General features: G+C 41.5%; 1 protein-coding gene across 7 annotated transcripts in view; it reads left to right on the forward strand.

Annotated features, from left to right (window-relative positions):
• LOC102910455 (splicing factor U2AF 35 kDa subunit-like) overlaps positions 1–17121 on the forward strand; it is a 67915-nt gene extending 50794 nt beyond the window's left edge. For 2 of the 7 annotated variants that reach the window (XM_042281465.2, XM_076549760.1), the window contains exons 2-3: positions 8382–8478; positions 15998–17121. In XM_042281465.2, the coding sequence (XP_042137399.1) occupies positions 16098–16664 (567 nt within the window). In that variant the 5' untranslated portion in view covers positions 8382–8478; positions 15998–16097 and the 3' untranslated portion in view covers positions 16665–17121. Of the gene's footprint in view, positions 1–6030; positions 6083–8381; positions 8479–10401; positions 12914–15997 lie in introns of those variants that run through there. The other 5 variants (XM_042281471.2, XM_042281468.2, XM_076549747.1 and 2 more) reach the window with 4 other exon arrangements.
• Positions 17122–24415: the final 7294 nt, after the last annotated feature.

Consider the following 24415-nt stretch of genomic DNA (forward strand, 5'->3'; position numbering starts at 1 on the left):
GTGAAAATCCCCTGTGGGTGCCTAGGCTAGACCAATAGGCTTGCACAATATTAAATCTCCTTCTGTTTCAAGTATTTAGAGTGGTTTTCATCCTGCAGTGAACATTCACAGATGGTATAAAGGGTTTATAAGCAAAATAAATGAAAACCTAGCCAAACCTGTAACTAATTCTGCTTGGGTGAATTGGAGAAGTCTCTCTTTAGGAAATGATACTACTGTTTATCTTTATTATTGTTTCTGTTTGGTTGGTTTTTTTTTTCCAGAGCTGAGGACTAAACTCAGGGCCTTGTGCTTGCTAGGCAAGCGCTCTACCACTGAGCTAAATACCCAACCCTGAGTGTTTTTGTTTTGTTTTGTTTTGTTTTTCGGTTTTGTTTTGTTTTTTTTTTTGTTTTTTTTTTTTTGTTTTTTGAGATAATTTTTCCCTGTGAAATGGACTTGGAAACTCAATATGTAGCTTAAACTAGACTCCATCTTGCAGCAATTGTACTGCTTTTGCCTCCCAAATGATGGGTTACAAGAATGAGCCACCATGTCTGGTAAATGCAGTATGCATAGTAATTATTTTTCTATAGGCTGACAGGGTAATTGTCTTAGTTAGGGTTTACTATGGCTCTGAGGCGGCACCATGACCACTGCAACTCTTATAAAGAAAACATTTAATTGAGGGGGCTTGCTGTAGCTGAAGTTTTCTCCAGTCCTGCCCAGCCCCACTGACCCCACAACCACTTATAAAATAATCATTCACAAGCTTATATTAATTAAACAGCTCATCCATAGCTCAGGCCTACCACTGACTAGCTCTTACACTGAAACTCAGCCCATTTGTGTTAATCTATATGTGGCCACATGTTCTGTGGCTTTACCTATTGCCTTTACATGCTGCTCCCTGGACAGCAGGCTGGCATCTCCTCCTCAGCCTTCCTGTTCCCACAATTCTCTTCTCTGCTTGTCCCACCTATACTTCCTGCTTGGCTACTGGCCAATCAGCATTTTATTTATACAGAGCGCTATCCACAGCAGCTTGCTTACAGTTTCAGAGGTTCAGTCCATTATCATCATGGCAGGGAACATGGTGGCCTACATCTTGACTCAGAGGCAACAGGAAGTCAACTGACTCACACTGAGTAAAGCTTGAGAATAAGACCTCAAAGCCCACCCTTACAATGACACACTTCCTCCAACAAGGACACATCTCCTAATAGCGCGACTCCCTTTGGGCCCATTTTCTTTCAAACCATATTCCACTCCCTGGCCCCCAAAGGATTACAGCCATAACATAGTGCAAAATGCATAGTCCAACTTCAAAAGTCCCCATAGTCTATCATAGCCTCAACAATGTTTAAAAGTCCAAAGTTCAAAGTCTCTTCTGCAATTCAGGTAATCTCTTAACTGTAATCCTGTGTAAAATTAACATAAAAAAACAGATCATATACTTCCAATATTTAATGGCACCATTCCAGAAGGTAGGGAAGGGAGCACAGTGAGGAAATACTGAACCAAAATAAGACTGAAAACCAGTTGGGCAAACTCCAAACTTTGCATTTCCATCTCTAATGTCAAAATGCTCTCCACATCTCCCACTGCATTCAGCTTTGTTGACTGCACCACACTTCTTTCTCTTGGGCTTGTTCCACTCCCTGTTAGCAGCTCTCCTCAGCAGGTATCCCATGGCTCTAGCATATCTAACATCTGGAGTTCTTCAAGGCAATCCAGGCTTCAACTTCATAGCTTCATCCAATGGCCTTTCTACTAGGCCTTCATTCAGGGACACCCCTGACACATGCCTAGTCTCAGGGGCTTTGTTCCATAAGTCTTTATGGATACACTCACAAGTAATTCCTAAGGACTAATTATTCTGCTCCTGATTATTTACCATTGGAAAACATGACCCAGAGAGTAGTGGTTACTCTGCTGCTGCCATGTGTAAAGCCAGAACCATGTGACCAAAGCTGCCATGTTCTGCTGCTTACTAAGGCTGGAACATGGCCCCCTTGTTTAATTACATCTTTATTCACTTTCGGTTTTCCTATACTGCCTAAGCTTGGCTGTCCTTGAACTTGTTCTTTAGACTAGGCTTGCCTCATGCTCAGAGATCCACCAGCCTCTGCCTTCCCAGTGCTGGGATTAAAGGTGTGCCCACCACACCTGGCTCTAAACTTTTTTCCAGTTCCTTTTCACAAATTGGAAACTTAGCTGTGTTGGATCTTGCCCTGAGGTCACCACTCCCTTTATTCCATTTCTTAATCCGTTTATCTTCTTGAGCAGAGGATTAGCTCCATTCCACTCTCTGATGCCCTTTTTCTCCTCAAATATTTTTCCTTGCTCAGTTTTCTCCTCTTTATTATATATATTCACCAGAGGTACCACTAATATCCACATGACAGAGTCTATACTAGGCTGTTTTGAGATTTCTTCTACTGTTGGAATTCATCGAAAATTATTCACTTTAGCCTCAGGCAGAACTCTTTGGAGAAGGGCAAAAGGCAGCTACTTTTTTCACCAAAATATCACAAAACTGTCTCTAGGTCACATACTAACATTCTCTACAACCTCTTGAGACAGCAGCTCCTGACATTTTAAATCATTATCAACACCATTGTCTTCCATGCTTCTAGTATGCCCATTAAGCAATGCTTAAAGCATTCCAAAGTACCAAGGTTCATATTACTCAAAAAAAAAAGCATGGTCAGGCCTATCACAGTGATACTTGACTCCTTATACCAATTTCTGTCTTAGTTAGGGTTTACTATTGCTGTGAGGAGGCACCATGACCAGTCAACTCTTTACAAGAAAACATTTAATTGAAGGAGCTCGCTTACAGTTTCAGGTCCAGTCCATTATTATCATGACAGGGAAGATGGTGGCATGCCGTCAGAAGTGGTGCTGGAGAGGAGAGTCCTACATCTTGACTCAGAGGCAAAAAGATGTCGACTGACTGTCATACTGAATGAAGCTTGAGATAAAGACCTTGTGGTGGTTTGAAAGAAAATGGCCCCCAAAGGGAATGGCACTATAAGGAAGTGTGACCTTGTTGGAGTAGGTGTGGTCATGTTTTGTTCATACTAGGCAAATACTCTACCCAATCCCTCTAGGACATAACATGTAATGCCATGTCAGTGCTGTACAAATGCATTTTAAAAGTATTTTCAGTTGAATTTGAGGATTCAGAGTCCCTCGGAAGACTACAGAATTGTATCAGCATATGGTTAAGACAAACTGAAAATGAAAGGGAGAAAATTCTAACTTTTAAAAAACTATTTTCTTGTGATCTGGTTCTTATAATATAGTGATAGTTTAAGATCCTAAAAGAAAGAATTTTTGTTTGACAATGTAGCTTTAAAAATTATGTGAAAAATCAAGTATCAGTGAAAACTGAACCAAGAGAAGTTTTTGCTTTTTTAGATGATAAGGTGCATTATGCAATAAGAGTATTTGGCAAACTATGCAATGTGAAGGTGCAGTGCAGCAGAGCAATGGATAGGAAAAGGAATCCAGAAGCAGATTCTTCTTAGATGGAAATCCACATATGACAGAGCATACACTGCACTGCACTACACATCACTGGGGAAACACTCCAGAAACTAAATGTGGGGTGTGTCATAAATGAACTGGAGTTGAATCCTCCAGTGTAATGGCAGTTTGGGATGGGTCCTTTGAACAATAGTTGGATTTAGAGGAAATCATGAGTGTGGGGTGCCATGGTGGAACTAGTGCCCTTCTTATAAGGTTAGCACTCAGGTTCTCTTCAGTGGGTGAGGACGTAGGGAAGGCAAGATGGGAGGGAGCACTATCAGCTGTGAGCCTTGCCAATCAATACCTTGCATTTAGACCTCTCAGGCTCCAGAACTGTAAGAAATCAATGTCTGCTTAGATGCTTATCCTGTGGGATCTTGTTATGGCATCCAAGCAGACCAATTCAAGATGCCTCTGTTATATGAGGGGGGAAAAAACTCTAATCTGGGAAGACAGAAATTACATTTGATACATACATATGTATAAGAACAATTTAAAAGGTAGGTAAGTCAGAGGCCATAAATTTGAGAGAGATTGGGGTAGGGTGTGCATGGAAGAGATAGAGGAAAAGAGAAAATGAAGTAATTATATTTTAATTTCAGAAAATGAAGATTTTAAAACTTCTGGCCATGAATGGTAGCATCCTCCTGAAATCACAGCACTTGTGGGGCAGAGGCAGGAGTGTCATTACAAGTCTGAGGCTAGCTTGATCTACTCTCTATAATGAATTCAAGGTCAGCCAGAGATACATAGTGAAAATCCATCTCAAACATTACCAAACAAATCCCACAAACTCGAAAACTTGCAATAGAAAATAAAGGAGAAATATATTCACAACATCCTGGGATTTCTTAATACAGCCATGCTACTTTACAGTGGAAAACACTGATGTAGCTAAAGTTTTCCTAGTCCTGCCTGGCCATGGTCAGGACAAATCTCTCTCACCCACCAGTCCTGCAGCAGCTTGGACCCAATCAAACACACAGAGACTTAATATTATTATAAACTGTATGGCCATGGCAGGCTTCTTGCTATCTAGTTCTTACATCTTAAATTAACCCATTTCTATTAATCTATAAGTTGTGACGTGGCTTGTGGCTTACCAGTACTTGACATCTTCTCATGGCGGTAGCTGGCAGCGTCTCCTCCCTCAGCCTTCCTGTTCCTAGAATTCTCTTCTCTGCTTGTCCTACCTATACTTCCTGCCTGGCTATTGGCAATCAGCATTTTATTTATCAATCAATCAGAGTAACACATTTACAGCATCCCCAGCACTTCTCCTTTTCTTTTTTTTCCAAAAAGGAAGGTTTTAACTTTAACAAAGTAAAATTACATATAACAAAACAATTATCAAGCAAGAATTACAGTTATAATATCTAGTCTATAATATCTAGTCTATTTGTATTTGGCAAAATTAAAGAAGATATTCTATCTATCCTATATTTGTGAGTCTAAGGTTTTATATCTAATTTATCTTTTATCATAACTAAGGAAATTATAACTATCTAGTCTTCAACTACATCAAAGACCTCAGAAGGATATAATATTACCTGAGATATGGGAGAAGGACACAAGCAACTTTCAGGAGTCTTGCAAGAGTAGACAGAGACAGTTGGCAGACTGGACAGTCATCCAAAGTTCCTCTGTAAAGGCATCTGTCTTCAGCCCACAGGCCTATAGTCTCTCAGTCACTTCTTTCTGTGTCCTGTAGAATGTCTGGAAGTTTCCTCTGCAAAGCAGGAACCTGAAGGACCATTTTGCCAAGCAAAGTTCAGTGGTCACCTTACTATGGATCCTGCTTGTCCAGTAAATCAAGCAGTCCAGGAAAGAACAGTTTCTTGCCCAAATGGCTATTTTTGCCAAGAAGAAGATAAACTCCATATAGAGTGTCTTCTATGCTCATCCTCCTCTCTGAAGTAAATCAGTGCTGCCAGGAGCAGACATGTCTCCCTGTCCAGAAAGTCTAAATTTTTAAAACATTTTAAATGCCATATTCTGTAGGTCATTGAAGTGTTTGAAGATTACCTAATTATATCTATAAATACCTAGAAAACTTAACATGACTATAAGTTTGACTATCATAGAAGACTAATTATTAATCTATATTTTTAATTATCCATTTCAATCTAAATAAGTTACATAGACATAATACCTCAAATGAGAGTAGAAATATATATATATATATATATATATATATATATATACAGTATAAGAAAATTAACTTTAAATTTGTATCAATATTCCGTACTAATGTAAAACATTTTTAAACAAGTTGTTCTTTAAAAGTAGCTTCAATAATCTACCCTTTCATCCTATCATATCTATATCATATTCCCCTTTTTTCTTTAGAAAGAGATCAAATTTATAATCAAATAAATAAATAAATAAAATATTTTAAATAAAATAAATAAAATATTGGTTCTTTAAATAAAAGTATTGGTTTTTCTCTGTCCCACACCAGAGGGCTCTTCTGATATGGGAATTTTTTTTTTTTTTTTTTTTTTTTTTTTTTAGCAGTATGCTTGTATTTAGAGAAGGAGTGAGCCAGTTCCATCTCCAAAGCCAGGTTGGTACATTTGGAAATTTGGGTGTAGCTTCTCATACTACTTCTTGTTGGATGAGGGCACTGTATTCTTATGGGGACATAAAGAAAATTTTAGGGTTATGGGGTAGTCCATAAGTCTGTATTGTCTGAGCCAGTTGCCTTGAAACCATTCTGGATGGTGGATCATCTGGGCCATGGTGTCATTGGAGACCTTTTAGGGGGTCTTGGCTGGTCAAACCTGATGTATCTTAATCTGGAACAAATCCATAGCTTCTTGCTTTCTGTGGAAACAAAAGAAGAGCCTCCTTTCCAAAGCAAGATATACTTAGATCCAAATTTTGAAATCAAGATACCTTTAAAATATACATATTGGTTTAACTCATCTGCCTTTACAATCAAACATCTTTCTGCAGTTAAAAATCCCAAAGACAACACAATCCAGATTCTCTATGTATTATCTATCTTTACATGGCTTATTTTTATATTACCTTTACTTTGTCTTTAAAGACTTAATTTTTTAAAACTTTCTATTGCTTTATATAACTGCATATATTACATTTTTCTCTCTTCCAAGCCTACATACATGTTTACACACGTTGTAAACAATTTAGAGGTTTATCTCATCTGAATCTGTCTTATTGTGAATCTATTGCTTTAAACTGTAGCATTTTCTGTCCACCTCAGCTTCCCAACATGGTGGTGGTACATTTACTGCCAGCTTTTGAGGAACCATGCTCACTGCTGGACTCTCGAGGCAGTGGGTCTATGCCTCTGTCAAAGCAGCATGTAGCCCAGAAAACATTTTTTTTTTTTAACTAGTAAGAAAACTATATCTACCATACAGCATAGTACGTAGCTTGGAGACACCTCTGTGTAACATGGCATAGGTCAAGCCTGCATGCCACAAACCCACCATAGAGTAGCTCAAGCCTGCAGGCTGCAGCTAACTTGAGAGAGACAACTAGGAACCTGTTTTAGCTCCATTTTAGAATCTTCTTTTTTTTAAGCATTCTCAGGTTTTAGGTGGAATCTCAAACCATTGGGCAACATATGTTGCTGGAGAGTTTCTCTCCAGTCCCACCAAGCCCCCATAGTCCCACTACCCACTTATAAAATAATCACTCAGAAGCTTATATTACTTATAAACTGTATGGCCATGGCAGGCTTCTTGCTATCTAGTTCTTATATCTTAAATTAACCCATTTCTATTAATCTATAAATTGCCACGTGGCTTGTGGCTTACCGGTACTTTACATCTTCTCATGGCGGTGGGGGCTGATAGTGTCTCCTCCTTCAGCCTTCCTGTTCCCAGAATTCTCTTCTCTGCTTGTCCTGCCTATACTTCCTGCCTGGCTACTGGCAATCAGCATTTTATTTATCAATCAATCAGAGTAACACATTCACAGCATCCCCAGCACGCTGATACATTTTATGACAATAGGCATAAGAATTTCTATTAAAAGTCACCATGGAGTCCAGACAGATACCTCAGTGGGTAAAGGGAGGGTCTTGTGCACTGCAAGAATATATTATAGATATTCAGCTGTGTATTAAAGCTATACTTTGACCGGCCAAGGGTCTGTCAAAAGGCAAGCCATTTATTATTAATATTTGGTATTATCCAGCCTTTAATATTTCAGCTGTCTTCTGCTATGAAATTCTTACATGCCCAAATATTTCCAGACTATTTGGCTAGCAGTTCAGCTCCCCAGACCTGCTGAACTTCTAGGTTGCTAACTCCCCTGCTGAGGCTAGGAGAATAGCTGGCTGGAGACTCATAGCTTTGCTCATATGCTCTGCCTCAAGGCCTAGTGGCTCTCCTGAGCAATTGACTGAGAACAAAAGAGGTTTTTAACATATCGAGGTGGAATGTAGAGCAACATTCCTGAGGAGGCAGAGAACTGTGTGGCCAGGGAGAGAAGAAAGAGGCATTTTCTCTAGAGCAGAGAGAATGGTATGATCAGGGAGAAGAGAAGAACACAGAGGTAACACAGAGGTAGATGGTAAGGCAGAACTCTTAAGCCAGGAGGAGAGAGCTAGTAGGATGGAGGGAGAAGAAACAAAGGATGAAAATGAGGTGAGAAGCATCAGAGCTTAGCCATTAGCAGGACTATGAGAGCGAATCGGACAGAACTGAAGTTATAGAGACAGGATTTCCTCTCAGAGAAATAAAATAGATGGACAAAGAGCTTGGTGTATTTAGAGTTATTCCCGCCCTGAATGCCAGATGGAGCTGTAGCTGTGTAGATAGTTTTATTGTAGAGGAATAAAGTTAACAGACATAAGAGCATAGTGTACATAGTTTTTTTTTTTTCCTCAGATATCCCACACTGGGCGTAGCGAAATCCCCAGGACCCTGGACCATCCAGGAGGAGTTCAACAAGCCTGAAGACCTGAGTTCCACCCCCAGAACCCATGTAAAAAGCAAGATTGTGGCATGCATGTAACCGTAACAGTCCTACAGTGAGATGGGAGACAGGCTCAAAGGCAGGCTAGCCTAGCGTATGAAGCACAGGAGCAACCAAAAGAGACCTTGACCTAACTAATAACATACAAAGCTAGAACGGGCCCTGCCCCCAAATTGTCCTTTTGCCTCCACACTTGGTACACATAAGTACCCATACACACACACAAATTACAGTAAGTCACACACAGAGTACACACAATATACACACCACCATAAACTGACAGATGACTATAGTGCATATAACTAACATAGACTTACATACAGACTATAAAAAGAACTTAGATCATCATGGAGGAGAAAGCAGCAGAAGAGTGTGCTGAATAGCCTTTCACAAGAAAGGAAGCCAGAATGACAAATAAACACATAAAAAAGATGATCAACCTTGGCAGCCAAGAAAAAAAGCAGTCATGGCGTTTCACATGGATACACATACACCCTAACCAGCATGAGGAGAGCAAGAGTTGGTGAGAAAGTGGAGCCCTGGAAATGGTGACATCTCACCAGCAGGGGACCTACTTGAGGAGCCACTGTGGAAAGGGCCTTGTAACTACTTGGAAATGTTGAACAACTGTATCTAAACTTCAACAGGGAATATACTCTAAAAAACAGTGGCACTGCGAACCAACAGACGAACATAAAGTCATTCTCTGTTATGATATTCTGAATCACAATTAATAACCTGAATGTCATCATTATAAAAATACTAAGGGGCTGGAACAAAGTCTCCATAGTTAAGAACACTTACTGCTCTTTTAGACGCCCAGGTTCAATTCCCAGGACCCACATGGGGACTCTTAACTGCCTGTACCTCCAGCAATAATGCCCTCTTCTGACCTTGGTAGGTACCAGGCACAGACATACATGCAACCAAAACACATTTACCCATAAAATAAAAATCAGTGGATAAAATCTTTCTAGAAAGAATGCTTATAGGTCATATGTTAGAACAATGAAATATTGTATACAATAAAAATACACAAACCACATCCACTGCATTCATCTCTGTTGTTAAATGTTATAATTAATGTTGAGTGTAAAATATGGTAAGTTGTGGCTGGAGAGATGGCTCAGAATTTAAGAGCCCTGGCTGCTCTTCTAGAGGTCCTAAGTTCAATTCCCAGTATCCATATAGTGGTTCACAACCATCTATAATGCGATTTGGTGCCCTCTGTGGTATGCAAGCAAAACACTGTATACATATAAATAAATCTTTAAAAAAAAAAATCAGGGAGCAGGCAAGCATGTAGGACATTTAAAAAAATGGTAAGTCAAAGAAGAGCTATGAAAAGCAGTAACAAAACTTCAACACACACAGGGACTATGGGAACAGAATACCAAGAGTAAAAGTACAAGTGTGTTCTCTTCTTCATCGGGTGGTTTCATGCCTGCTCATTTACCTACTCTCTCATTGTTCTGCTGGTGTACATTATTCACAGGGTATTTCCTGCTTCTGCATCATAGAAGCAAAGCCTTAGTTAATTTCAGATCTCTGTTCTCAGTTTCTGGACACAGTCACATTAAAAATAGTGCATATTATTATAGTGCATATAATAGAGGCAGATTATAAAACAGTCTGTAATTCCACTCATAGCACTTCCCTTCTCCTACGGCCATCCAAAAGCCTGGGTAAATGCTTCATGATGAATCACACATTCTTTTTTTTTTTTTTTTTTTTTTTTTGGTTTTTTCGAGACAGGGTTTCTCTGTGTAGCTTTGCGCCCTTTCCTGGAACTCGGTCACTTGGTAGCCCAGGCTGGTCTCGAACTCACAGAGATCCGCCTGCCTCTGCTTCCCGAGTGCTGGGATGAATCACACATTCTTAATTCTTTTGCAGTCCAGAATTTTCCAACAATGACCCAGAAACTCTTAGTTCTGGAAGAGGGCTGCAATGTTATTGATCTCATGGCTAGGAGGTCTCTGTAGCCTGACACCATATTCCTGTCCTTTTTGAGGAGACCTTTCCCCCAAGGACCTGCCTCACCTGGACTGTGGTCAGCCTCTGTGTACACACTGTTGCTCTCTCCACAAAACCCCTAGATGGCAACTTCCAGGATCCCCACTGAGCTACCTAAAACTTCTCTAGCTATTTTTTGGCTCCATTTGCCAGATCATTACAAAAGAGTCTGTCTGGATGGTATGAACAATGCCTCCCTACCAAAGCCTGAGATCAGACTTCATCAGAGCTCATCATCATGGCTGGATTCTATACCCATATACTTTTGTTAAATGCCCCCAAGGGGTGCTATTTTGGGCACACTCGATATTACTATGAACATCCTTCCTATTCCATTCATTTAATCCTCTTCAGTTGCCTCCTGATTTTGGCAGCTGGGATTTGAAGATAATCCTTGCTCTCCCCAGCATCCATTTTTGAGTTTACAAATGTTATTCAAAATGAAGAGGTCTGTTCCTTCCACAATATCCCAAATCACTCTAGCTTTATCAACAGCTATTCTCCATACCTTCTCTTCCTTTCCTACATGAAGATGGAGCCCAACATGACCTTGGCCACACTTTCCTTATCTACATAGCATGACAGAGCTGGCACAGGTACTTCAGGGCACGTGGAGAGAACTACTAAGGTGTGAGGAAGGCTCTAGATTGTAAATATATGAGGTCTGAAGAGTACTTTAGGGGTATTTGGTCCTGGGGTAAAGATTTGGGGGTCTTCTTCATTAGCAGACTAAGTCTCTGACTCACTCAAGGCTCAATCCTAAATTGGATCAGTGCCTGAGCCAGAAAATGACTTGGTCCCTCTGGATGCCAAGGTGAAGAGAGCACCACTGGCCTCAGAAAAGGCACTAAGAGTAGACTCAGGGAATCTCAACAGGCATCTTGAAACCATCAGTTTCCTAAGAAAGTCCAGTTTTGCTCAGCCTGGAACTTTAGGCGGGCTCAGTAGGGACTGACAAGGATGTAAATGGAGGGAAAGTATGCCATGGAATCCCATGTTTGAAATGTAAGCATGGCTACATAGACTCTGTGCCTCCTCTCCTAAGTCTGACATGAGACGACCTTCTGTGGGTCAGTTTTGCCTTCTTTTCAGACTGACTGACTTAGAATTTTAATGAGTTTTATGTTTGAAATTGCAATGCTAAGCCTTCTCAAGCACAGACAGGCTCAGGGTTAAAATTGAGGATTTGATCCTGAAAGCGTTGTTGAGCCAATAGGAGAACCCAGGAACGGACTTGGTACTGTCAATCAGGCAATGGACTTTCAGCTTAGAGTACAATGAACAGGATTCCAGGACCCAGTTAGTACAACCTGAGATATCTCTGAAGAAAATGTTGTGAGGACTGATAAAGAGCTAAGGAAGAGGAAAAGTGATTCCTTAATAGTTTTAGCAAATGATTCTTGTATACATTAAAATCAATGTTCTTAAAAACCTATCCCTCCAGACATACAAAGAGCTTCTAAAAAACAAAAATTCATTGTGACATTTGTAGTTTGCTTCCAAATAACATAATGTGTAAGCAGTCTGTTTCCATGAAAACTAATAAGCAACTCCTCCACACCAAATGAAGAAATGCTAGGCTCACATTGGTGACATACTCGATAAACTTCCAAATTATGCGCCAAATCTAAGTAGTAGTCCACCACCACTTTACCAAGTCAGAGCGAAAGAACCTGTCAAACTTATATACAGAGAAGTGAAGCTTCCCCTCTTCATCTTCAAGGTCATTGTAGGGAACAGAAAATAAAAACACCTCATCTGGCTCCAGTAACCATATTAATTCGTGAGAGCCTGTATGGAGACCTAAGCTTCCCACAACCCAGCAGCCTTCCCTCTTCCATGGTTCACCATCTGGTAGAAGAGGCTCTATAGCCAGAGAAAACAAGGTTATCCAACCAAGATGATCCCTCAGCCTGAGACTCAGCTGGAGACAACGGAATTAGGCTCTGCCTGGAAGTTGTTAACTTGAAGGTGAGCTGGTAATTGTGGGGATGCTATAGGTTTAAATCCCTCCAGAAGGCCGAGTAGGGGTCCTTGTCTATAGCGTGAGGCCTGGAGCCTGAGGACCAGCAAGGGACGAAGGCGAGGTCCCAGAGCAGGAGCCGAGAAACCAGAGCTCTGAGTATGCCTGGAGCAGCAGTAGGAAGCCCGCGGACCAGGAAACGGCCGGAATCCTCCAGGGCAGCAGGAAGTGTGCTGGCGTCAGTGCCGGGGGGCGGAGCCTGCGGGAGTTCTTCATCCCGCCCCCGCAGAGGAGCGCCTCTCCCGATTGGACCGCGTCAGCATGATGGGCGTGGGCAGCGTTTTCTTGTCCAGAGATGGCTTCACAGGATTTCAGAGTAGTTGGCGCTCCGGGTCCTGTGTTGCAGGCGTCTGCTGGAAAATGGCTGAATACTTCTTGCCTTCCATCTTTAGTACCGAAAAACTTCAAGTGAGTAGGGGCGGCATACCGGGGCTTGGGCCGAGACGGCGAATGGTAACGGGTGGGAGGCCCTGGCGGCCTCGCGCGTCTGTGCGCCCCTGCTTCATGGGTCAAGCGGTGGGACCTGGCTGGCAGCTCCGGATGGGCCTTGGGCTCCGTGGGGCTCGGTACCAGGTTCAACGCGGGACTCTGCCCCACGCCGCACTCCCACTGATGCCCTGGCTTCTGCGGCGAGTTAACAGTTTTTTGCAACTTTGGGCTTTGAGTGTCCAGTCAGTATTGCCATGGCACCATCCTTGCTTAGACTCAGTCTCTGGGGCTAATCATTGGGAGCGGTTTCGACCAAATAAACTTCCTGCCTACCTCAGGGTGGGGAGCCTGCTTTTCTTTGTAAATTAAGGTTTGCATAGGGTAAGCGAGAAAATAATACCATTTTTACTTATATTGGAATATACTTATTTCCAGTGTGCTGGCTGAAGTTTGGGCTAAAGGAATGGCTCCAGACGCCTTGAAGGACAATTCCTGCTTTGAAAAACCTAAAGATTAAGTGTCTGTCTTAATCTGCTCTAAGTAGTCATCATTTGGGTGGTCCTAAATCTCGTATAAGGTTTATACAGATATCTGTGATAGGAAGCCTCTGTGTTTGCAATAAGTAACACTTTTGGTGCCAAATTCTCACTGTTGAAAATATTCTACTACCTAGGATGGAGGCTGTCTGATCAGGCACTTTTATACAGATAATCTGCTGTGTTTGAAAGAGGAAATGTTTCTAAAAGTCTCATGCCCAAATCAGCAGTCACTGTAGACATTTTACTGGGTGTCAGTAGCAAGCCAGTTTTAGAGAATCAGATGGGATAAAATTTGAGTTCTCAGTAGTCATGGAGGAGGGCTGTATTGGTTGTGTTCAGGATGACAAAAATATAGAAAAGGGACAGGAGAGATTTGGCTCAGTATTTCAGAGTGTGAACTGCTCTTGCAGAAGCCAGGAGTTTGGTTCCCCAAATCCACTTGATGCAATCTAATGCCTCACAACCACCTGTAGCTCCACATCTAGGGAGAGCCATTGACTCTGGCTACCACAGGCACCTGCACTTAGGTATGCAGATCCACCCCTCACATATACTTTTTGTTTTTTGAGACAGGGTTTTTCTTCACAGCCCTGGATATTCTGGAACTCTCTCTGTAGAACAGGTTGGTCTTGAAATCAGAGATCCCCCTGCCTTGCCTTCCTGAGTGCTGGGATTGAAAACTTGTGCCACAACTTCCCAGCCACAAATACATAATTTAAAATAAAACCTTAAAGTGCTTTAAGTAAACATTCAATGCCAGGTATGGTGGTACATGTTATGGGATCCAGCATTCCGGAGGTAGAGACACAGGGATTTCTGTGAGTTTGAGGCCAGTCTGGTCTAGATAGCAGGTTACAGGACAGCCAGAACTATATAGAGGCCCTGTATCAATAATTATTTACATACAAATTTGTTTGGTACTGTGGAAGAGTGCATTTCCTAAATTCTGAGGTCACAGAGAAGATGGCCTGGAATGTAGTCAAATGTGCATGCCAGTTGTGACATGAGAGGCTTCCATTATAAATGCCTAAAGACTGGGACTTAAAGAACTAGGAGCATAGTAGTTCTGGCCCTTTGTTCATATCTGTGTAGTGAAGGGGTATCTGAGCAAGGAATTCAGATTTTTTATTTTTTTTTTAAATATAGGTTACTTACGTTATTTCAGCTGAAACAGTCATCAGAAAGAGGAACATGGGATGCCTCATAACTTTTGGATCTCTTAAGAAATGAAATGTGGGTCTTTTCCAATAAAATATTTAGCTGTGATATTATAAGTTAGGATGTTTTTTAGATTCAGCTTGTCTGGTAGAAATCACCCTTTTCCCTTGTACTCTCCACCCTCCAAGACAGGTTTTCTCTGTCTGTGTAGTCCTGGTTGTCCTGGAACCCAATTTGTAGCCCAGGCTGGCCTCACACTCAGAGATCTGCCTGCCTCTCCCTCCTGAGTGCTGGGATTAAAGGTGTACACCACCACCACGCAGCTTCCTTGTAGTTTTTATTTCATTACTTCAGATAATTTATTGACTGAAGCAAAAGTGTTTGCAGGGAGTGCAGGATGGAAGTTTCATGTGGAACCCTTGTGTATTTTCAGCTAGACGTTTGTCCAACAAGCTCTTTATTTTCAGTTGATTTTCTAAAGAGATATTGTCTAATCCAGTTAGGTTGCATGAAGTAAGGAAATCAATGGCAATCATTTTCCTCTCCTTATAAACTCAGACTTTACTGTAGTTGGATACAGAGGATAACTGGTCTTCATGGTCCACCAGATTTCACTGAGATGGAGACCTTCAGTCTTTACCTCAGGGTGAGGACCTAAGCTTGTGGCTCTTGCTAAAAGTGTCTGTGGGACAGCATTCCTCCCTCTGCAGCTGACAACTGAATAGGGAAGCTGCATCAGGTAACAGTTCATATCACAGATCTTACAGACCACCCAGCACCTGATGGTTTGCATGGCTGTGGTTCCATGAAGTATATGAGCACTACTAAAGAGGCTCTGTGACAGACGTGTGCTGATGTGTGGTTTCTAAGGCAAGCTGGGTCTCCAAATAGCATGTCTGCAATGAGGTTTCCCAGAGACCTACTTGCTTCAGACCAGCTTAGAAATTTCCTCTCCAAACATGAGAACCTGGACTTTGTTTTCTGTTTTTGTTTTTAGATAAGCACTTAGGCCTGTGAATATGAATATAAATTTCAGTTCTTAGAAGAATGCCTTGTTGGCATTGTCCTTATTTTATAGGTGACATCCAGGACCCAGAGAGTATAACAGTCTTAAAAAAAGCAAAGAAAATATTAAATGGAGAGGGGGTTTAGATTAGCAGGAAGCAAGTTAGAATTGGAACACTTCTGTAGGGGGCTGGAGTTAACAACCTCTAACATACTTCCTGTAAAAGGAAACAGAGCCACCAAGAGCTGCCAAACTGCTGTGATTGGAAGACATATAGCTGGGAAATAGGATCGTGTTAATGATGTTTCTGCCATATCTCCCGAGAAATAATCATTTTTTCTTATTCTTATTCCGTTACAGACTCAACTGTACATTTTATTTCAGAACTGGAGCATGTCGTCATGGAGACAGATGTTCTCGGTTGCACAATAAACCAACCTTTAGCCAGACCGTTGCCCTCATGAACATTTACCATAACCCTCAAAACTCTGCCCAGTCTGCTGATGGTGTGCGCTGTGCTATGAGTGACTGGGAGATGCAGGAGCACTATGATGAGTTCTTTGAGGAAGTCTTCACTGAGATGGAAGAAAAGTATGGACAGGTTGAAGAGATGAACGTCTGTGATAACCTAGGAGACCACCTGATGGGGAATGTGTATGTCAAGTTTCGTTATGAGGAGGATGCAAAGAAAGCTGTGATGGACTTGAATAACCGCTGGTTTAATGGGCAGCCAATCCATTCAGAGCTGTCCCCAGTGACTGACTTCACGGAAGCCTGCTGCCACCAGTATGAGATGGGCAAGTGCCTAAGAGGGTCCTTCTGCAACTTCATGCATCTGAAGCCAATCTCAAGAGAGCTCAAACAGAAGCTGTCTAGGCTCCATCGCAAGAGGCATAGATCCAGGTCCCGATCCCGGGAAAGGCATTCTCCATCCAGAGACATTAGGCATGGTGGCACCAGAGAAGGTGGAGGACGAGAGCATTACAGGAGGCAGTCCAGATACCTCAAGAGATATGGGAGATTCTGAGCCCAGTTGTTTATACCTGTGTGTCTGTTAAACAGTGTTATAGTTGATTGACAAGCCAGTTCATATTGGAACTTTTTTTTCTTTTAACAACCAAAAACGATGAGTTTTTGAATAAAATTTGTAGTGATAAAATAAGAAAAACCACCTTATTAAATACAGGGTTCAGGGTCTTCCTGTGAACTTTAGTCTGGTGATTTTGTTGTGGTGGAAGCTCTACCTCAGCCCCTGACATCCATATACCCAAAGGGTCTGGGATGATTAGGTGAAACCCCACCTCTCTCTCCCCAGACCCTACCCCTTTCAAAAAGCTTACCAAGCAACAGCCCATCCCTCCTGAAAGCCCCCCGGGGCTACTCAGGACCTGGTAGCCTTTATTGCCATGTGATTCCTAGCCTGCCTTCCCAAGGGTCACCTAGGATTTCTTGCTCTGTTTATTAAACCTGGATTTATTAACTTAGCTTGACTGGCTTATTACATCAGCAGCAACAGAAAAACCAATGATGGGGATTCAAAACTTACCAGTTTTGTTGTCCTGTTAATAAGCAAGTTGATCTTGATATAAGGATCTGAAGCCCCAGAGAAGTCCTTGGCTGACAAATTGACATCTCTGTATCTTCAGGATGAACTGTTTCAAGTGCAGTCATAGTTTAAAATGAAGTTCAGTTTCCCACAGGCTTTGCTGTTACTCTTGTCTTCTCTGTCCAGTGACCTCTGCTTATATAATTCTGGTTTAATTCTATCAATCCCAGTCAACTGCTCCTGCCTCTCAGGCTGTTGGATATTAAAGTCTGGGTTCCACAGGTTGAGTTGTCTTTGGATTGAGATTTGCCTTAAATGAAGAGCAAGACACAGCAGAATTATAACCTCATTAGCTATCTGTCTTTCAGAAAACTTGTGCCTAGAATGTCAGTGTGCTGTTATATTTTGAGAAGTGCTTATGTCTGTGGGTACTTTCTTTTTCTTTTTAGCCTAAAATCAAAATGTTCATCATATGAGTAATGTGAGCAAAGCTGTTCCCTACAGCTTTAGGCTGAAAAGTGAGGCTTGGTATGAGGAAATGCACTTGCAAACATGTGAGCCAAGAGCTTTAAAGGTTTTCATGTACTTTCTAAATGGTCTAATGTGCCTTAGAGCCTATCTGGCTGGGAGAATGTGAAGATATGCACAAACAAGCTTCTTTAAGAAGAAAATTACTCACTTTTAGATTATATTCCCAAACTGAAATTATTGGCTATGTGTTGTGTTAGGAAGAATGCATCTTTCTCATGCTAGGTGTGGTGACTGATGCCTGTATTTCTAGCACTTGGAAGACAGAGATAGAACCTTTACCACTGAGTTAAAAATCAGTCTAGGCTGGAAAGTGAAATTCAGCCTCAGAAATGAAACCAAACCAAAGATATCTTTCTCTATATTACTTGAAATTTTCTACTACTGACTTACAGCTTTATAAAGACAGAAATTTTTACTGGTTCAGATAAAATGCATTGTGAGGATACAGGTTTTACTATATTGTAAAGACTTACAGGACTCAGTTAGGTATGCTTGCAAGGGATTTTGTTGGCTGTGATTCGTGCCTCTGTCAGGACAGAGAGTATATCTCATCCACATGGGTTATCAAAAAGTGTGTGTATATGTATGTGTGTGCACATGTGTCTAAAGGTGTCCACAAATGCCAGCAGAAGAGGATGTCACACTATCTGATCTGAACTAGAATTACAGGTTGTTGTCATCTATGCAATATGGGTGCTGGACCCAAATTCCTGTCCTCTGAAAGAGCAGCAAGTGCTCTTAACTGCTAAACCATCTCTCTGGGCCCCAAGTGGCTTCACTTCTGAAAGAAACACTTTTGACAAAGAAATTAAAGATGAGCGACCATAAATTAAGGAAGGTTAGATGCTGATATTAGCACATTAGACTTTGCTAAAGGACTCTAATCTTGACCTCTAAGCTTTGAGTTAAAAGTTTCTCTAAAGTTCCCCTTAAATCCTGTGTCATCTGAATTGGTCCTCATAAGGAGGAAGAAGCAATCACTGAGATATGGCTGGTTATTTGTTTAACTGCATTTTATGTGGTGCTAGGGGTGAACTCAGGGCCTCCTACCTGCTACATAAATGCCCCACTAACTGAATTGGAATTTCCAAGTTTACTTTTTACTTCTTCCTCTAATACAAGCTCTCAATAGTTTCTCTGGCTGATCTTAAACTCACTCTGTAGTGCACATAGGCCTTGAATGTGTGGTCCTTGTTCTTCAGCCTCTAGTAGGCCCCTCTTGCTAGCATTATAGGTCTGCATCAACAGGCCTACAATATGGCTGTACCAAAGGTTACTTTTTTCTTGTTTTTAGCTCAGAGTGCTGACTATATGCTAATTAGCCATAATTAGCTGAATTAAAATAGTGTCTCTAGTGGAAAGTGACAGGACAGCTGAGTTGTCTCTAAGGGACTGGTGACTGGTTGGAGAGGCAGAGCAGATACTTGCATTTGCTTTCCTTTCCTTTCCTTTCCTTTCCTTGAGACTACCTTATGAAATAATCATGTGAAAATGGGATTTACACACCCAAAACATTGAAATCATTCTCGTCTTTATAGCTCAGATGTGTTCATGCTGAACATCCCAATTCATCGTAAAATAGCTCCCTGATCACTAATCACCCATATAGCATCCCTAGATTGCTGTCACAGAAGGATCACTTGTACCTGTCACACTCAACACAGCAAACAGACACATATCCCAGGTACAAAAATTGTCAAACATGCAAAGACTGCAGTCTGAAGGCATCTGCAGCAGATTATAATTTCTTCCAGAGAAATCCAGAATGTTAAAGGTATTTTTTGTGCCTAATGATTTAGGCGAGGTCAGAAAGGCAGGACATGCTTTTAAGTGACCAAACTGGCTGTCCATTAGTGTAGCCAGGCCACTCCCTCATCCAGAAGTGGAGCCTCTGTGGAGCCAGAACAGAGCTTTAATCTTGCTCTGCTGGACTTTGTGTGCAAGAGGGACTGGCACAGAGTAACAGGCATCCTACCCTAGGCCGAAACCAGAAGAGTTAAGGGTGCCAGCTCCATCTCTCTGCTTTTCATCTTTCTTTTCAAGTTAGATCCAGTCATCTATACTTCAGTGAAGTCATTTTATACCATTCTGTCTAAAGACTAGTTAGTAGGACTAACAGGTGATACTAGTTAGTGGTACTCTTTATGTAATAAATTGCACCATTGATAGCCACTGGGTGTGGCCTTGGGGTGTGGTTCAGTTGGTAGAGCGCTTGCCTAACACTCACCAAGCACTGGGTTTAGTCTCAGCACAACTTAATGATGATGGTGCGTGCCTGTCATCCTAACACTCAGGAGATACAGGTTAGGAAGCTTCCAAATTCAAGGTCATTCTTGACTATATGGCAAGTTGGAGGCCAGTGTGGGATATATGAGACCGCTTCTCAGAGACAGCCCCTGAGTGCTTCTACTCAGGACTTGAGTCTGATTGAACCAGCACTGGGCCCAGTCACTGTGCCACACTCTTCCTGGGTTTCTGCTAAGCAGACTCTGCATAGCAGGTTTACTTCATGTTTTTATAGTTCTGGCTGTAGATTCATCACAGAAAAATTTTGTCTGCACCCCTGTCTGTAGAACTAACCTATGGAGCACATTTAAATTTAAATTTAAAATAAATGAAATTACCTATTTAACAGTGGAACATATTCTGCTCAACATATGCATTCCCTTAGACAAAATCTGGAGATATTAGTATTAATTACATGTTTGATTCTAACTAACCACAAGCGATTACCTATCAGTAAAGGGAGAGGGCTGGAGAGGACCTTATGGAGACATTTGTACCTCAAAGGCAGAAGCCAAATCTCATCCCTGAATGTGCAGGAAGACCCTTTTTCCACATTCCAAAACAAATTACATCAGTAAAGTGCTTGCTTTGAACATACAAAAATCTGAGTTCAGAAGGATGGAGCTATGGCTCAGTGGTTAAGAATATTGGCTGCTCTTGCAAAGGACCTGGGTTCGATTCTCAGCACCTATGTGGCAGCCAACAACCTTCTGTAACTCCACTTGCAGGATATCCAACACCCCTTTCTGACCTCTTTAGGTACTAGGCATGCACATGGTGTACACACACCACAATTACATACATAAGACAAGATAAATATAAAACAAAGAAATTGAAAAAAACAAAAGCTGCGTGTTGCAGCACATACTTGTAATCCCCGCACTGGGAAGTTGGAAATAGGTGGATCTCTGGGGTTCAATGGCCAGGCTGCCTAGCCTACTTGCTGAGTTCCATACCCATGAAAGATCCTATCTCACAAGAAAAGACAGTAGATTGTGCCTGTGGAAAACAGATGAGGTTGTCCTCTGGCCTCCACATAGAGATGCCTGTGTGCACACCAGGGGACACACACACACACACACACACACACACACACACACACACACACACCACAATACTCTAAATATCCTTCTTAAAAAATTGGTCACAAATATGTTATTATACAACAAATATTTTACATGTTACCTCATGCCTACTGAAATATTCATCCAGAATTACTAATTTTTAAAGATTTGAGCTCACATGTTTAGTGGGCTTTGTAGCATCAAGAATACCTACCTCTTACGTCTTCATAATCCATACAATCACAGTTTGAGTTTCCCCAGTAGCAAATCCTAGGGCATCTATTTAAGAGCAAGAGTTTTTCTTAGAAGGTGAAAAAAAAAAAAAACATACAGGCAAAGTTGGGGATGTAATATGATGTGTATCATAAAGCCAGTTATCAGAGTCGGGGTGGGGGTGGGGGCTACACATTAAGCTGCTGGAGGAGTTCCATGCATTTCAGAGCTATCCCGCCCAAGAAGTGAAGGTCCTGGGCTCCTCCACCCATTCTTTTCACTCATTGGCTTGAGGGCAGCTCTAAAGAACATTTCATACCAGCAACTCAGCCTACAGCCTAGGAGGAAGAATGAGTTTGAATAGCCAGAAGAAAATCCCACAATAAAAGCCAATGCTGAAGCCACAGTAGAGGTCTGTAGGCATGCCACAAAGGGATGAAGGCAAAGAGATACAGATAGCAATGCTCGTGACTGGGGACCACAGTCCCACGGTATTCTAGAGATATACTCATACCTTTCAAGGCAGAATCTAGTCTCTCCCAGGTTCCTATCTCAAGGTAGGGTCAGAGAGACTGAAGCAGGAATCTGATCTCATCTCTGACACCACTACTTTAAAAAATGTTCCTACACGTCCATTCTGTAGCCCAGGTCCCCAAAAACTCTCCCCAGGTTTTGCCTCTACCAGTCATTTTTTTTACAATCTGCACTGCACCTCCTTGGAGTATTCTGAATGTCTATTATGTGATAGACAGTAAGCTAAGTTTAGAAGACACAGTGGGATGACAAACCTCATGCGTTCATAGGTTCATATTCTGGAGAAATTTAAAAAATTAATATGCATAAGTGGTCTATGATTTCTGACATGTTTACATTCCTGCCAAATCATGTAGGATTTACACTACTTACCCAATGAATAAAGCTGACCAACTACCAGCCATAATTTTCACCACAACTTTGATTGTTCTGATAAAATGGTAATAGTTTTGTTATGAAAATTCTCTTGAAATGAGCCAGCTGCCAGGCTGCTGATGGACCAAATGGATACCCCCATGCCTCCCAGTCAACTTTTGTTGTGGTAAAACGCTGTTACATTTCTGCTTGTAACACTGGGATTCCTGTCTCAGTTCATCAGTTGAGCTCAAAATCTCACTGAAACAAAATAAGCAATTTCCTACAAGGAATAGCATCACCACTGAGTAACAAGATGGAATTTCTGGAGTTGTAGAAAAGCTAATCAGTACTGAACACAAGGCTAACCAGTAAAAGGACACTAATCAAATCAAAAATGAAAAACCCCAGGCACAGGGCTGGGGAAGTGGCTTAGATGGCAGGATGCTTGTCCAGGATGCAGGTGGTCCAGCACTAGATTCCCAGCACTGCATAGATCAAGCACAATGGCACATGTCTGTAATGCCAGAACTGGGAAGGAGAGGCAGGAGGATTAGGAGGTCAATGTCATCCCTTGTATAATAAATAGTGAGTTCAAAGATGGTTTGGGATGCCCAAATCTTAACAAACACAGAAAAAGTTTCCCAGCTAGGGAGGTGGAAGGAGTAGGTTGTACAGTTGATGGAGGCAAAGTAAAGGCATTAGTCATCTTGCTTCATAGATCTGTGACACAGTTGGGCAACGAAGAACAAGGTATGACCCTTAGGCTCCACTTGGCTGTGACATCTCACATAGTGAAGTGAAGCCTCTATTGCTACAGACTTCTACAACAGCTGCCTGGGGTCACATTAACTGGCATCGCAGACATCAAGCCCCAACCCCCAGGCCCCATAGTAGAATCTGAGCACAAACCAGGCTACACATAGTAGTGGAATCCCTTGATACCGTCTGTACTCGAGATGCAGGCAAAACTCCTTAACTACTGCAGTTTTGTTTTGAAAAACACTGTAAGGAGAGCAGCTGCAAAGGCTGGAGGAGGGAGACTGTAGGAGACAATGGGATTAGGACTATGAGGTGGTTACTGTGTATCATCTACTGATCATTCTCCCATGTCATAATACTCTCCCCCATAGATCCAGTTTAAATTGGAATTCTCTGTGTTGGTCTGGGACACTGACTTGTTCTGCCAATGGAAGATGAAACAATACACATCATCAGCCTCAGACAGGAGATGCTTTTGAGCTCCAACCTAATGTAGCTGGAGAGTTTCTGTCCAGCTCCCACCAACTCCCCCCCACCACCCCTGCAGTCCCACAGCCCACTTATAAAATAAACACACAGACACTTATATTGTTTAAACTGTTTGGCCTACTGGCTCAGGCTTCTTGCTATCTAGTTTCTATATCTCAAATTAACCATATCTATTAGTCTATAAGTTGCCACATAGCTCATGGCTTACCGGTGGTACCTTACATCTTATTTTTTCATGGCAGCGGTTGGCAGAGTCTCTCTGCCTCAGCCTTCCACCTCCCAGAATTCTCCTCCTCCTTGTCCTGCCTGCACTGTCCTTCCTGCCTGGCTACTGGCCATTCAGCATTTTATTTATCAATCAATCATAGCAACATATATTTATAGCATACAGGACATCCCGCAGCACTAGACTAAATAGTTATAATTTCCATAGTTATGATAAAAGATAAGCTAGATATGAAACCTTAGACTCACAAATATAGGATAGATAGGATATCTTCTTTAATTCTACCAAATACAAATAGACTAGATATTATAAATAGACTAGATATTGTAACTGTAATTCTTGCTTGATAATTGTTTTGTTATATGTAATTTTACTATGTCAAAGTTAAAATCTTCCTTTTTACACACTTAATCAATAGCATATTGGATAAAAAAATTTTAAGTTGAATGTAATTTGCATGCATTTCCTTGTTGTATATAGTTTCTGGTAAGTCGGATTATGATTCCAGTTTCTTAGTGTTTAATTTGTGTTTGTGTGTTTGTGCGTAGAACATAGGTTGATGTTGTATGTCTTTCACTGTCACTCTCTCTCCCTCTTATCTTTTGAGACAGAGTCTCTCCTGACCTGGAGTTCACCAATTCCACTGGGCTCACTGGCATATTTTAAAAATGGAAAAGAACAATGATAAAATATACTGAGATATATTTTCTACATAATAAGGACAGTGTAATCAGTCCTTTTGTCCATGGGTCAAAAAAATAACTAGATGGTGA

The sequence above is a fragment of the Peromyscus maniculatus genome, chromosome 1 (genome assembly GCF_049852395.1).
Source record: "Peromyscus maniculatus bairdii isolate BWxNUB_F1_BW_parent chromosome 1, HU_Pman_BW_mat_3.1, whole genome shotgun sequence".
Classification (NCBI taxonomy): Eukaryota; Metazoa; Chordata; class Mammalia; order Rodentia; family Cricetidae; genus Peromyscus; species Peromyscus maniculatus.